Genomic DNA, 13,677 nt, shown 5'->3' with positions numbered 1-13,677 from the left:
ATGCTACCTTGACGTTAACCGCTTTTATCAACAACTTATCCTTTATTTAAAAAATTTTGAAAGAAATATATATAGAAAGAAATAATATCAAAAAGATTAAAATTTGAGGGATATAATGTTTTAATTACATAAAATAAAATAATTACTAAACAAATTAAAAACATAAAAATTAAAATAATATTACATATTTTATAATAATTGTTTAAAAATAAACCATATTTGTTTATTTTCATTTTTAAAATTAATTTAAAAAATTGTCATGAATATCATCATTGAAACCAGAATCAAAATCTTTTCTTTTTTTTAAACCATGTTTTAAACTTTTACTTTTAATCTCTGAAAAGTTAAATTAATTAAATTACAGACTACTTATATATAAATAATTTTTTTTTTATATAAAGTTAAGATATTTTGATAGTATTATTTACTATATAAATTTATACTTTTATTATAAACATAAAAAAAAATTTATATATAATTTTTTCTTACCTTTCAATAAGTTACGATCTTTAATTGTTAATACTCTTGAACTATAAATATTCCTAGATGAATCTAGAGGTAGCATACATAACCAGTCTGGAATATTTGTTGTAATAATTGATGAAGGCAAATTTTTTTTATCATTTACACTTCTAGTAGACATTGAAGTAATTTCTTTATATGTATTAAGACAATCATGTGTTTTATCATTTTCTAATGAAACTAATGATGAAATATTCATAGTTTGACAATATGAATCTTTTGTATTTTTATTCAAAATCTCTTTTTCTGTAATAATTTTATCTGGTACAGGTGAAATTAAACTTCTTAAGTCAAGACGTGTTACAGTAATCGGTTTATTAAATTTTTCATTAATTACATCTTTTGGTCCTATATTTAAAGATTGATTATCTGGATATATTAATTCATCCTCATTTTTTCTTTCTATTAATGATGATGATGATGATGAAGAAAATGATGATGATAATGATGATATAATAGAAGAAGATTTTTCTTGGCTCTTTTGTTGATGAATTTTGTTTGATGATATATGTAAAATATTGCTTTTTTTGTTTGAATTGTTTTTTTGTATTTTTTTTACACGTCTTTTTATTCTACAAGTAGATAATTTATTTTCATTAATTGATACATTTGAACTATTACTTGATGATAATGTGCATATTTCTTTATTTAAGTATATTGAATTTATATTATCATTCAATGTTTTTTCTTTTATAATTTCATCATTATTAATTTTATTTTTTTGAGAATTTGATATATCATTTTTGACAAAATTTGGATTTTCTTTTAAAATTACTTCTTCTTTATCTTTATTCTTTGTTATTTCATCACTATTTTCTGGAAAGATATCATCTTTTGAAACTCTTATCTCTAAAATTTCACTTTTAAATGACTTTTTTAAATCTGCTTCTTTCTTAATATTCCTTCTAGCAATCCTTTCTTTTTCTACACTCTTTTTAGCCATACTCTTGGCCTTTTTTATCATCATCTCAACATCTTCTATGACATAATTATTAATTTTCGATACTATTTTTTTATCTATGTGATTGTTATTATAACGTACCATTTGTATATTCTTCTTCATTTCACTTCTACTTTCAACTTCTTCAACTGTCTTTTTAACCAAATTTAATGTTTTCATAATTTTATTAATTAATATATCATGATGGTTAAAATCTGTTGAAATATTTAATGCATTTATAATATCTGTTTTATTTAAAACATTTTCTGGTAATGATAAATTTATAAATAATTTAGGTTCTAAATTAATTTTCAAAGGTATTAATCCACTAGAAATAAGTGGAAAACCTGTCCATATTTTTGATATAAAAAACATACGATTGCCAATTTTATCATCATTTACAATATTTTCATAAAATTTGTAAATACCTAAACTTTTAGAAAATTGTAATAATTTGACACTACAATTATCATTTTCTAAATTATGTTTATTTTTTATTTTTTCATTAACATTATTCAATATATTTTCATTACTAAATATAATTTTTGTTTCTTCATTTATTGATAAATTTTCTTCATAACATTTATATCCATAATTATTAACATTATTTAAAACTTTTTCTTTACCAATCTTTTTACATGCTTTTAGTACAATAAATGCTTTTTCACCAAATTTTTTACTATTTTGGATAGCAAATTTAAGGCAGTTAATATTACTATCTTTTTCTCCAAACAACTTATATATCTCTTTCAATAACGCTTTACTCTCATTTTCATTACCATTTTCATACTCTTTTTTAAAATTTTGAGTATACTCTATTTTTACGAGTAATAGAAATATATCCAAAAACATTGATATTATTTTATTGGAAAAGAATGCTTTTTCCAACACATCATAGTCAATTTTTAAATTATTTTCTTCCTTAATGTCTTCTACTAATGGTTCCTCAATTATAGAAGAATTTATTTTAAAATAAACTTCTAAAATATCTAAAAATTCATGCAATTTGTGACATTCAAAAGAAAGATTTATAATTATATTAAAAATAAAGTACAATTTTGAATTTAATTGTTCCACATCTTCTGATTGTAATGTTTCACAAAAATTCCATAAACTATTTGTTGAATTGTATGATTTTATAAACTTTTCAAAACTTTTACAACAACATTTAAGTGTTGATAAAAGAATACCATTATTAAATACTTTTTCAATTTCTAATATTGCTTTTGAAAATTTAATTGCATCATGCTTTATTTTAATTTCTATATCATTATTATTATAATTATTTTGAATAATTTTATAATTTTCTATACATATATCTACTAAATTATATAAACGTGTTGAAAAAAAATTTCCTGGTAACGTTTTTTTACTAATATTATAACTATCTAATAATAATCTAACTATTAAATCACTTCTTATATCCATAAAATGTGATAAAAAATACATTGCTTCTAAATGACTGCCTTCTTTTAATAGTATAATTACGACGATTCCTGGTTCATACCCTAATGATAAAACATTAACAAACATTTTTCTATCTATTATTTTTAATATCCCATTTTTTGTTCCCTCCAATATTTTATCATTCCAAGATAATAATGATGGTAAATTTTCTAATGGCAAAGCCAATTCTAAATTAATGTAGTAAGCTGCTAATATTCTTCCATATCCAAGTCTTTTGTCTTTTGGTATAGATGCATAGTTCATAAATAAATAATCAAATGAATACCATTCCTTTAACATTATTAAAAATAGATAACAAAAATTATAACGTTTAAATTATATAGTAAATAAAATTTTAATATATATTTTTTAATAAAAAAAAAAGAAGAATAGATCTTTAAAATATTTGGTCTATCTTTACATATAGATTAAATTTTTATTACTAAATTTTTTGTTGCTATGGTGATAACAATTTTAATTTATTTTGAATATTATAAAATTTTTGTGATCATTTTACAATATGACAATGATATATGACAAAATATATACAAAAAAAGTTTAAAATAAAATTTTTATTTTTTAATAGTATATCTTTAAAATATATTTTAATGTTAGCCTCTTTAATTTATTGTTAAGTTAAAAAAAAAACACTTAAGGAGTATTTATTTAAGTATGATTTGTCATACATATACAATATTTGATATTAAAATATGTCATTTATAAAATCAGGCTATATTTTAACAAATTGAGTTATTATAACTAGGTCAATATTCATTCTTATAAAACATTTTATATAATTTAATTGAAAACATATAGCTTAAAGATGTTTTATTAATTAAAACAAATTCTTTTACACAAATTTTTTTTTTATTTATTTATTTATATTAACATATTACTTTTTATTTTATTAAACATTTTTAATTATATTGAATAAAAGCATACTTTTATTCTTATTTTGCTTATTTTATTTTTATAAATATTTTGTTTAGTAAGCCTAATTTTAAATTTATCTTTATATATGTATATATATTATTATCAAAAAAGAAAATTAATATGAAAAAGCATTAGAAATAACTGTATATTTTGTTTTCAATGAATTTGTGATGATTTATTATTAAATCGTTATATTTCACAATACGCATGATGGTCATGTGAAAAATGTAACTGTTTACAATTAGAAGAGTATAAAATAAAAGAAATGAAATAGATATTTAAAAAAAAAAGTTATTGAATTTAAAATCCTTTCTTACTTTCTATTATTATCATATTTATATATATATTATTAGATAATAAATAACATTTAACAACTAATAATATTATATAAAGGTCATATTTTTCATATATTAATCAAATAGTTATTATATTTACGTGAAAATAGTTAATCTCTTTGTTATAATGACAAAAATATTTTACTTACATATCTTTTTTTAAAGTAACTAAAAAAAATTAATTTTTTTTTTATATAACATTAATCTTATGCTAAGAAATTTAAAATATTATAAATAGTGAAGCTTTTGTCCAAAGAAACTCTTAAAGCGAAACTATATTTTGTTATCGATAACTAGGATGTTGTTTCTCTTTTAACATATACATACCAATTTTAGCTCTATCTAACATTTATTTTTTTTTATAATTATTCTCTTTATTTTAAGGTTTACCTGCACTTTTACCTTCACTTTGCTAAATTTTTTTTTAAAGTATTCTAAAAATTTTTAATCATGTTGGCAATGGTAAATAGAATTTTGGATTGGATCCGTTCTTTATTTTGGAAAGAGGAAATGGAATTGACATTAGTTGGATTACAATATTCAGGAAAAACAACATTTGTCAATGTTATTGCTGTAAGTTTTTTATTTCTTTTTATATAAAATAATTTTAATATATTTTTTTAAAATTTTTTAGAGAGATCAATTTTCTGAAGATATGATACCAACTGTTGGTTTCAATATGCGCAAAATTACTAAAGGAAATGTCACAATAAAGGTATATAATTTAATATTATTTTTTTTATTTAATTTTTATTATAGTTGTGGGATATCGGTGGACAACCAAGATTTCGATCAATGTGGGAACGTTATTGTAGGGGTGTTAATGCTATCGTTTTCCTTGTTGATGCTGCTGACGAAGAAAAAATGGAAGCTGCAAAAAATGAATTAATGCAGTTATTGGAACGCCCACAATTAGATGGTATTCCCGTTCTTGTATTGGGAAATAAGCGTGATCTTCCCGGTGCTTTAGATGAACAACAACTTATTGATAAAATGAATTTATCAACAATTCAAAATAGAGAAATTTGTTGTTACTCAATTTCTTGCAAGGATAAAACAAATATAGGTAATCATATCAAATATTTAGCCAATTTATTTAATAAATATTTTTTTATTATTCTTTTTACAGACATTACACTTCAGTGGCTTATTCAACACTCCAATAAATCACCAAACAAATAAGATGATATAAATAGAGAAGGCACCTACACATATATATAATTTATCATATACGCCTATTAACAAGATGTTTCAACAAAAAAATAAGTCAAATTAAACAATTTATTACAAACAATTAAAGAAAAATTAAACTCTCTCTTTTTTCTCATAGTAGTTATATATATTTCAAAATTAAATATATGTATTTTTTTCTGTCGTGGATTTGAATCTTATCAACATGAAAGATAACATCTAATTTTGAATGATATTAAATAATCTATCTTTTGCAAAATGTACAATATTTATGTATATTTTTTTAAATCAAAAAATTTACATGATTATAAAGAATCAAAAAAAAAAGATTCAATATTTTATTACTATCTTAAAATGAAATAATAATTCAATTTTAAACTTATTAGTTATATATGTATGCGTTTTTTTTTAAAAACAATATTTTGTAAAAAAAAAATCTGATCAATAATTGTAAAGCTATAATAAATATTAAAGATATGTCAAAAAAAAGTTAGGATATTTAAAAAAAAAAATTATTCCTTACTTCTTTTATGATATTTTTTATACATATAAAGATAAGTATAATTTTGTGACCAAAAAATTTATATGATTATATAATCATATAATATTATAGTTGAAAAGATACTATACTTTTTCATCAATTGGTGTTTTTTCTTTTGTTTTAAATACACTAAGAAGTTGTTGTACATATCCCTAAAAATAATTTTTTTTTTATAATATAATTTATAAATAAACATACTTTTGTTGGTTCAAAAAGTTCAATAATAAAATAACAAATCATTCCAAAAACGAGTATTAAAAACGATATGATTAAAAAAATTTGAATATTTGTATATTTCATTAAATATAAAGCTATTGCTAAACCACTACTTTCCCAAAAACGATATTGTGCAAAAGCATGATCTAATCCTTCATTTCCAACTAATGCTATCCAAAAACCATTTATTTGTGTATTCCAAACACCATCAGCCATACCCCAAACTCCAGCAATAACATAAAATATTTGTATATCACCAGGATTTATTGGCCATACTAATAATGTTAATATCATAAGCATATTAATAACAGCACCAAAAACAAATAGTGGCATTCGACCAAAAAGTTTTATTAAAGGACCAAACACCAAACTACATATTGCATCAGCAACACCAAATGACGTCATAACAAAACCTATTTGACTAATTCCTAAACCACAACCAACATATGCTTTTGTATATAAACCAACAATAAAAGCTTGCTCAAATCCATTAAATATTGTTAAAGGAATTAGAAGGATAACTTTTATACATTTTAAATTAAGAATAGCTGATTTAAGTACTTCTGGTTTAAAACTAATAGGTGTCTTTTTTATTATAGCATCTTTTTTAAGAGCATTTAAAAATAAAGCAATTATCATAACTGAAATAATTGAACAACAAATATAAACACCAAAAACAGATGATATTGCTTTTCTTGGTGGTGATTGTAAATTTTCATTGGCACGTTCACTTAAATATGTAACATTATCAATAAATCCATTACCACAAGTTCTATCAATCATATGAAGAGGTACAGTATATGGTACAGCAGCTGTTATTATTAATGATGACATTATATTACCAATAACTTGTCCAAGATGAACAATCATAAAGAAAAAACCAAAAAATCTAACAATTACTGTCATTCCCGCTTCAACATTAATTTTTGCATATTTTATTCCACATTCAATTATATATGAACATTGTGCAGCACGTAAACATCCACCACCAAAACCTGCTAAAATTGATGCAGGTATCAATGAATAATAACTTAAATATATATAATAAAATATTTTTAATATTTTTGTTTTATTTTATTTTAAAAAAAAAAAAGAAATTATAATATATATATATATATATTATAAATTTAAAATATATTTATTACAACTTACCTAGGATAAAAATTTGCGCCCATATAACAAATATAAAGAAGAATACCTAAAATTAATGTTTGCTTACAACCTATTTGATGAATAATAACAGGTGGAAAATATAATGATGATAATGCCATACATAAATAATGTATTGCTAATGAATCAGTACCAAGATTACCATTAATTGATGATTGAAGATTTTGTAAACCATGAACAGCAATATAAAGAAATAACAAAGCAACAGATATAATCCATAAATTTATTTTTATTTTTGCTCTAGCTTTATCAACAAGAATTCTTAATTCTCTTGGTAAATTTTCTCGTTTTTTTTTTCTTATTATTTTAGCTAAAAATGCTTGACTATGTAAAATAGGATTTAAAGCTTCATTATCTGTTGAATCAACACTATCAACAAATGTTCTCATATCTACGGTATTTTTATGTCTTCTTAAATTTCTTTTAGATCCATGTAATGGACAAAATGGATCATATTCTTTTCGACGTTCAAAAATATGATGATCAGTATATGATAAAAATGCATAAAAATTTTCATCATCAGCTAAAGAAAATTGTCTTTTACCAAAACGTTCAGTAACAATTGGTGATGATTCTTCTATTTTTAGAACATCTTTAAGTAATGTTGAACTAACAACTTTAGGGATTGATGTACCTCTACTATCATCGTAATTCATATATACACTAGGTGATGGTCGAATACAATATAAAGATAATTCTTCAAAATCTAAATCACGAGATCGTATCAAAAAAGCACTTGGATTAAATTTTTTTTTAATAACACCAAATTTATTTAATAAATCAGTTGAATATTTTCTTAAAATTTTTAATTTTTTCCATTCTTTTGGTTTAATAGTATTAGCTTCAACAATTAAATTGTTTAATTCATTTTCATCTATTTGATTACCATTTATTTCAACAACTTGATCATTATTAGATGGAGTACCTTCTGGAACAACTGAAGCACATCTTGTTGATGATGGTGTTAATGATCCACCTGGTTTTTTATCTTCACCAACTAAATCCCAAACGTTACTTATATTCATAATATATTTAAGATTAAAAATATAGACAAAAAAAGATAAATAATTTAAATATTTAGATTAAAAAAAGAAATATTAATAGGAAAATATTGTTTTCATAAATGGAATCAATTAATTAAAACAAATCAACTAACTTTAATGATTGAAAATTTTTAAAAGTAAAATTAGTGTTATACTATTCTCAATGAAAAAGAGGAAAGGGGGTGTCTTATACACAGTAAAATTACTAGAGGGAAAAGAGTTGATCTGCCATTGTATTGCTTTATGTTAATATATTATAATAAATAACCTGAACAGAATAAAAGTCTATTACTTTTTAATATGTTTATTCTCGTAAGTTACTTGGAGGAATATATATATATATATTGTTTAGTCAATTTATATTATTTATTAAAAACAGAGTTGATTTACTTATCATTTAAAAATAAAAAGAAATTTAAACTGTTGTATTTTATTAAAATAAACATCAAAATAGTACATTTTTTATTATTTATAATATTTATTTATTTGTTTTATAAAAAAAATAAACTTTTTTTTTGTTTTAAAAATATTATTTAAAAATTAAATTAAATAATTAATAAAATTTTTGTTTAAAATTATTTATTCTTTTTATTTATTAAATGATTAAAAACAGTAAAAAAAAAATTTTTTTTTTATTATATAAATATTCTTACAGTATTCATTAATTATATTTAATCATTTTCAAAAAAGAATTTTTCATTAAAAAAAAATTCTCATTATCATTAAAGCATCTTATAAATAAAATGAAATTTTAATAATGAGACTATTTAAAATCTTTTGAAAAGAAAAAGTATTCATATTGCAATGATAAAACTAAAATTATAATATAGTAATTTTCATGCCCAAAATCTTATATTGAAAATATTTTGATAAGACCATTAATGAAATATTAAAGTGTCAACATATATATGTAGAGAAATAAAAATTATTTTAAATAATAAACACTTTTAAAAATTATAGTTTTATTATTTTTATCTAATCAAAAAATTATCAATACTGTAGTAATAAATTTTTCCTCTTCTTTTTTGATAAATCATCAGCTTGAGAATATTTAATTTTCACAATAAAAAAAAACTATATGTTAATAAATATCTTTAAAAATATAATGTCTGATTTACTTATTTATAAGTATATTTTTATCTAACCAAAATATAAAAAATAATTTAATTTTTGATTGTTTTTCTTTCCAAATTTTGTTAACAATATTTATACGTCATTTTTGATAGTTTGCAGCTTATATATTTTATTAAAATTAAAAAGTGTAATGATGTCATTTTAGAATGTTAAAATGTCATTATTTATTTAAAGATATAAAAGATGTATGTTTCTATAACATTTTATATTCTAACAAATAAATCTCCATTTTTTTTTTTGTTGCTATATTTTGCTTTCAATTATTATTATATATATGTATAAATGGATATATAAAAATATCTTTTTTAAAATTTTTATTATAATTAAATATATAAATTAGAAAATAAATGTTATCAAAGAATAATTTTTGTAAAAATTCCTAATCTTTTAAAGAAAAATAAATTTTTACATACATATTTTATATGTTTCTCTTTATAACATAGTTGTTGTTGTCTCTTTTTTCATCACTATATTTTATGCCCTTTTTACCTCCTACGTCTTCCAAGAATGGCAATATTATTTTATAAAGTTATAGAATATATATATTTTCTCTTTTTCTCTTTTTCTCTTAAAATATATATATATATAAAAGAAAAAAAACATGAGACAAAGATTGTAAAAAAAAAAGTATGTATATCTTATTTCAAATATATATATATATATATATATAGACATAGATTATATTGGATAGTTAAAATAAATATCTCTAAAAGTATATTCTTTAAACCACCCCTTTATCAATTTTTTATCTATTTTTAAAACAGTATAACTAATTTCTTCTTTATATATTTTATTTCAGTATTAAAAATTTTACAACAACAACGAACAACATTCCATATATCTCTTATTTATAAAGTAAGAAATTTTTGGTTGTTGTAGTTGCATAAACTTTTTCTAATAAAAAAAAAATAGCAAAAAGATATGCTACAAAGATATCCAATGTATCTTTTAGCTACCATTATCTTTTTTCTTCTTATTGGAGTAGGAGATTGTAATCCGAATCCAAAAGAAAAACAATGGACAAAATACCATTCAACAAAAGAATTAGAGGAAAAACTTATTGAAATTCATGACAAATGTCCCAATCATACAGTTGTCTATGTTATTGGTAAATCTGTCCAAGGACGTGATTTAAGTGTTATTGAATTTTCAACAACACCAGGAAAACATGTTGCTTGTAAGTTTTTTTATTCCTACTTATATTCTTTTATATATTTAAAATGTTGATATTTTATTATATGTCTACATATATAAAAACATTTAAATGACGTCATTTTTATTTTTAGATAAGCCTGAGGTGAAATTAATTGGAAATATGCATGGTAATGAAGTTATTGGTCGTGAATTGTTAATTCGTCTTGCTGATTATCTTTGTGATGCCATTATTAATAATAAAGATGACATTAGAAAATTTGTTGAATCAGCTAATCTTCATATATTACCATCAATGAATCCAGATGGATTTGAAATGGCTTTACATACATCACCTAAAGAACGCGCTTGGTTAACAGGAAGAGGAAATGCAAATGGAAAAGATTTAAATAGAAATTTCCCTGATTTAGATAAAATTTTCTTTAATATGAAAAAAATAGAATCAGAAGTTGCTTATCCAAAATTTGATCATCTTTTAGAATTATTTTCTGGTAGTAATGATGTTGAACCAGAAGTAAAAGCAGTTGGAGATTGGACATTAGGCATTCCTTTTGTTTTATCAGCCAATTTTCATGAAGGTGACCTTGTTGCAAATTATCCATTTGATGAAAGTACTGTAGATGGTATTTCACATACAAGTAAGACACCTGATGATGAAACATTTAAATATTTGGCTCGTGTTTATGCATCAAACCATAAAACAATGGCTCAACCTGGAAGACCATCATGTGATGGAACAACTGAAAATAAATTTTCTGAACAAGGTGGTATTACAAATGGAGCAAAATGGTATTCTGTTAGTGGTGGAATGCAAGATTTTAACTATCTTGCAACAAATGATATGGAAATAACAATTGAAATGAGTTGTGACAAATTTCCTGATTCTAAAGATCTTCCAAAATATTGGGATGATAACAAAAAAGCTTTAATTGAGTTTTTGTGGGCTGTTCATACAGGAATTAAAGGAATTGTTATGGATAAAGAAACTCAACTACCAATACCTGAAGCAACAATTTTAGTTAGAAATCTTAGTACTATTTCATCCGATAATAATGGTTTAATTAAACATCCAGTAACATCATGGAATACAGGAGATTATTATCGTTTATTAACACCAGGAACATATGAAATTATTTGTATTGCTGAAGGATATGAAACAAAAAATATTCAAGTTAATGTAACAAATGATGTTAAAGATTCTGCAATGGTTGTTGATTTTGAAATGGTACCATTGTCTGAAGAAAATTTTTTATCTCAATATATGGGAGATATGGTACCAGTTGAACTACTTCAAAATGATGAGATTCCTATTGAAAGTGATTCTAACCCAAGTTTAGCAAGAGAAATGATAGAAAATAATCTTATGGATAACAATTCCAACTATTAATATTTTAAAAAAAAAGACGAAAAAAAACATTTTAATCGATGATATTGCTTAATAATATTTGTTTTAACAGCTTTTTGTCTCCTGAAAATGAAAAAAAAAAAGATTGAGATATATGACGTAACATTGATGTACGTGTAAGCATGTGTGTGTTTTGTTCCCAAACATATCCACTCTTTGAATATTTTAAAAATGCTACATGGTGCAATTTAATTGGATATGGTAGTATGTTTGCTTTTAAATGACACAAATTTAACATTTTTTTTTATGAAACTGTTTAAATATGTTTTTAATTATCAAGAAAATATTGAGAAATATTGGTGTTTACATATTGAAGAAGGTGTGTGATCAATTTTGATGATGCTTATAAAAAGAGAGAGATGACTTATAATTAATTTGTATATGATTTGTATTTTATTAATAACCAAATAGCACTGTATGATGAGTGTATTTATCTTCTTTTTTTTATTATATTAAAAAGGGAACAAGAATAAAAGTATTATTTATCATTTTATTTATTTAATCGTACTATTTAATTTTATTATTTTACATATATTTACAAGTGTTAAAAGTTTAAATTTAATCATTTAAGACAATTCCATATTCAAAAATAGTTGAATATTTAATATCATATGTTAAATAGTTTTTATAAAATATATTTAAAATTAATTATTATAATTAATTAAAAAAATTTTTTTTTTATTAAATATATATTCATCATATATAATTTTAATATTATATAATTATAATAATTATTTATAAAACATTATCACTATTACTTTCTCAGCAAAAATTCTTAAAAAGCTGTCATTCTAAAAATTTTTTTACTTAAGAAATACAATATATCACAAATAAATGTAAAAATATATTATTATTAATTAAGTATTTTTTTTTATAAATATTTTACATTTATAAAAAAATTATTAAATTTAAAAAAATATATATAGGTAACAACATTTTTAAGTAAATTTATTAATTTTTCTTGTTTTATTTATTATTTAAAACGTAATTTGCATAAAAAATTTTTTGAATATTATTTCTTTATGTTTGTTAAAATTATTTTACAATACATTGTAAAGCATTTTTTAAAAAATTGAAGAATATATTTGATATATAAATTGACAGTGTATAAAAATATATAATAAAAAATGTTTTTACTCTATTAAAAATTAAAGGAGATGTTAAAAAAAATTCAGATATATGTAAAACATCAATTGTTTTGATAGTATAATTTTTTTTAGTTAAGGGATTTAAAAATGTCAAGAAAATTTTATTTCTGCTTAAAAAAAAAGTTAAAACAAAAAGTGTTTATATATTTATTATAAATCTTAAAATCTTTTTAAATTTAATATTATAAAAAAAAATTAAAATTTCTTTAAGAGATTAAATTTGAAAATAATTTCTAAGTGCAAAATTTTTTTAAATAGGTAATAAACATATATTGTATCACATTATTTTTAAAGAACTTTATATTATTCATCTTTATAAAAAAATAGTTTTAAAAATGTAATAAAATCTTTTTACTTAATAATTTAATATAACCTATATGCAAAAAACTTTTTTTAAAATAATTTCCATCAATTTTTTTAATGAATTCTAAAATTATTGAAGATAAATTTTTTTTTTGTTTATATTTTTCACAATAGATAACATTTTAAAATATGAAATAA

General features: G+C 20.9%; 4 protein-coding genes across 4 annotated transcripts; 2 read left to right on the top strand and 2 right to left on the bottom strand.

Annotated features, from left to right (window-relative positions):
• Window positions 1-241: 241 nt before the first annotated feature.
• Window positions 242-3,208, bottom strand: SRAE_X000131800 (Hypothetical protein; the record flags this gene model as incomplete). The annotated part of the gene is made up of 2 exons (XM_024647597.1): window positions 242-336; window positions 490-3,208. 2 exons carry the CDS (start codon window positions 3,206-3,208, stop codon window positions 242-244), a joined length of 2,814 nt encoding a protein of 937 aa, XP_024498782.1.
• A 1,418-nt stretch (window positions 3,209-4,626) lies between these two features.
• Window positions 4,627-5,358, top strand: SRAE_X000131700 (ADP-ribosylation factor-like protein 8; the record flags this gene model as incomplete). The annotated part of the gene is made up of 4 exons (XM_024647586.1): window positions 4,627-4,749; window positions 4,811-4,891; window positions 4,936-5,242; window positions 5,306-5,358. 4 exons carry the CDS (start codon window positions 4,627-4,629, stop codon window positions 5,356-5,358), a joined length of 564 nt encoding a protein of 187 aa, XP_024498781.1.
• A 633-nt stretch (window positions 5,359-5,991) lies between these two features.
• SRAE_X000131600 (Protein unc-93 homolog A) lies at window positions 5,992-8,319 on the bottom strand (the record flags this gene model as incomplete). Its single annotated transcript, XM_024647574.1, has 3 exons — window positions 5,992-6,060; window positions 6,107-7,154; window positions 7,277-8,319. The coding sequence occupies 3 exons, from the start codon at window positions 8,317-8,319 to the stop codon at window positions 5,992-5,994; spliced, it is 2,160 nt and encodes a 719-aa protein (XP_024498780.1).
• A 2,073-nt stretch (window positions 8,320-10,392) lies between these two features.
• SRAE_X000131500 (Peptidase M14, carboxypeptidase A domain and Carboxypeptidase-like, regulatory domain and Carboxypeptidase, regulatory domain-containing protein) lies at window positions 10,393-12,010 on the top strand (the record flags this gene model as incomplete). The annotated part of the gene is made up of 2 exons (XM_024647563.1): window positions 10,393-10,648; window positions 10,758-12,010. The coding sequence occupies 2 exons, from the start codon at window positions 10,393-10,395 to the stop codon at window positions 12,008-12,010; spliced, it is 1,509 nt and encodes a 502-aa protein (XP_024498779.1).
• Between the last annotated feature and the right edge of the window lie 1,667 nt (window positions 12,011-13,677).

This window comes from Strongyloides ratti, scaffold srae_chrx_scaffold0000002 (assembly GCF_001040885.1).
Source record: "Strongyloides ratti genome assembly S_ratti_ED321, scaffold srae_chrx_scaffold0000002".
Lineage (NCBI taxonomy): Eukaryota > Metazoa > Nematoda > Chromadorea > Rhabditida > Strongyloididae > Strongyloides > Strongyloides ratti.
Note: the sequence above shows the minus strand (reverse complement) of the source record. Positions and strands in the feature narration are given on the sequence as shown.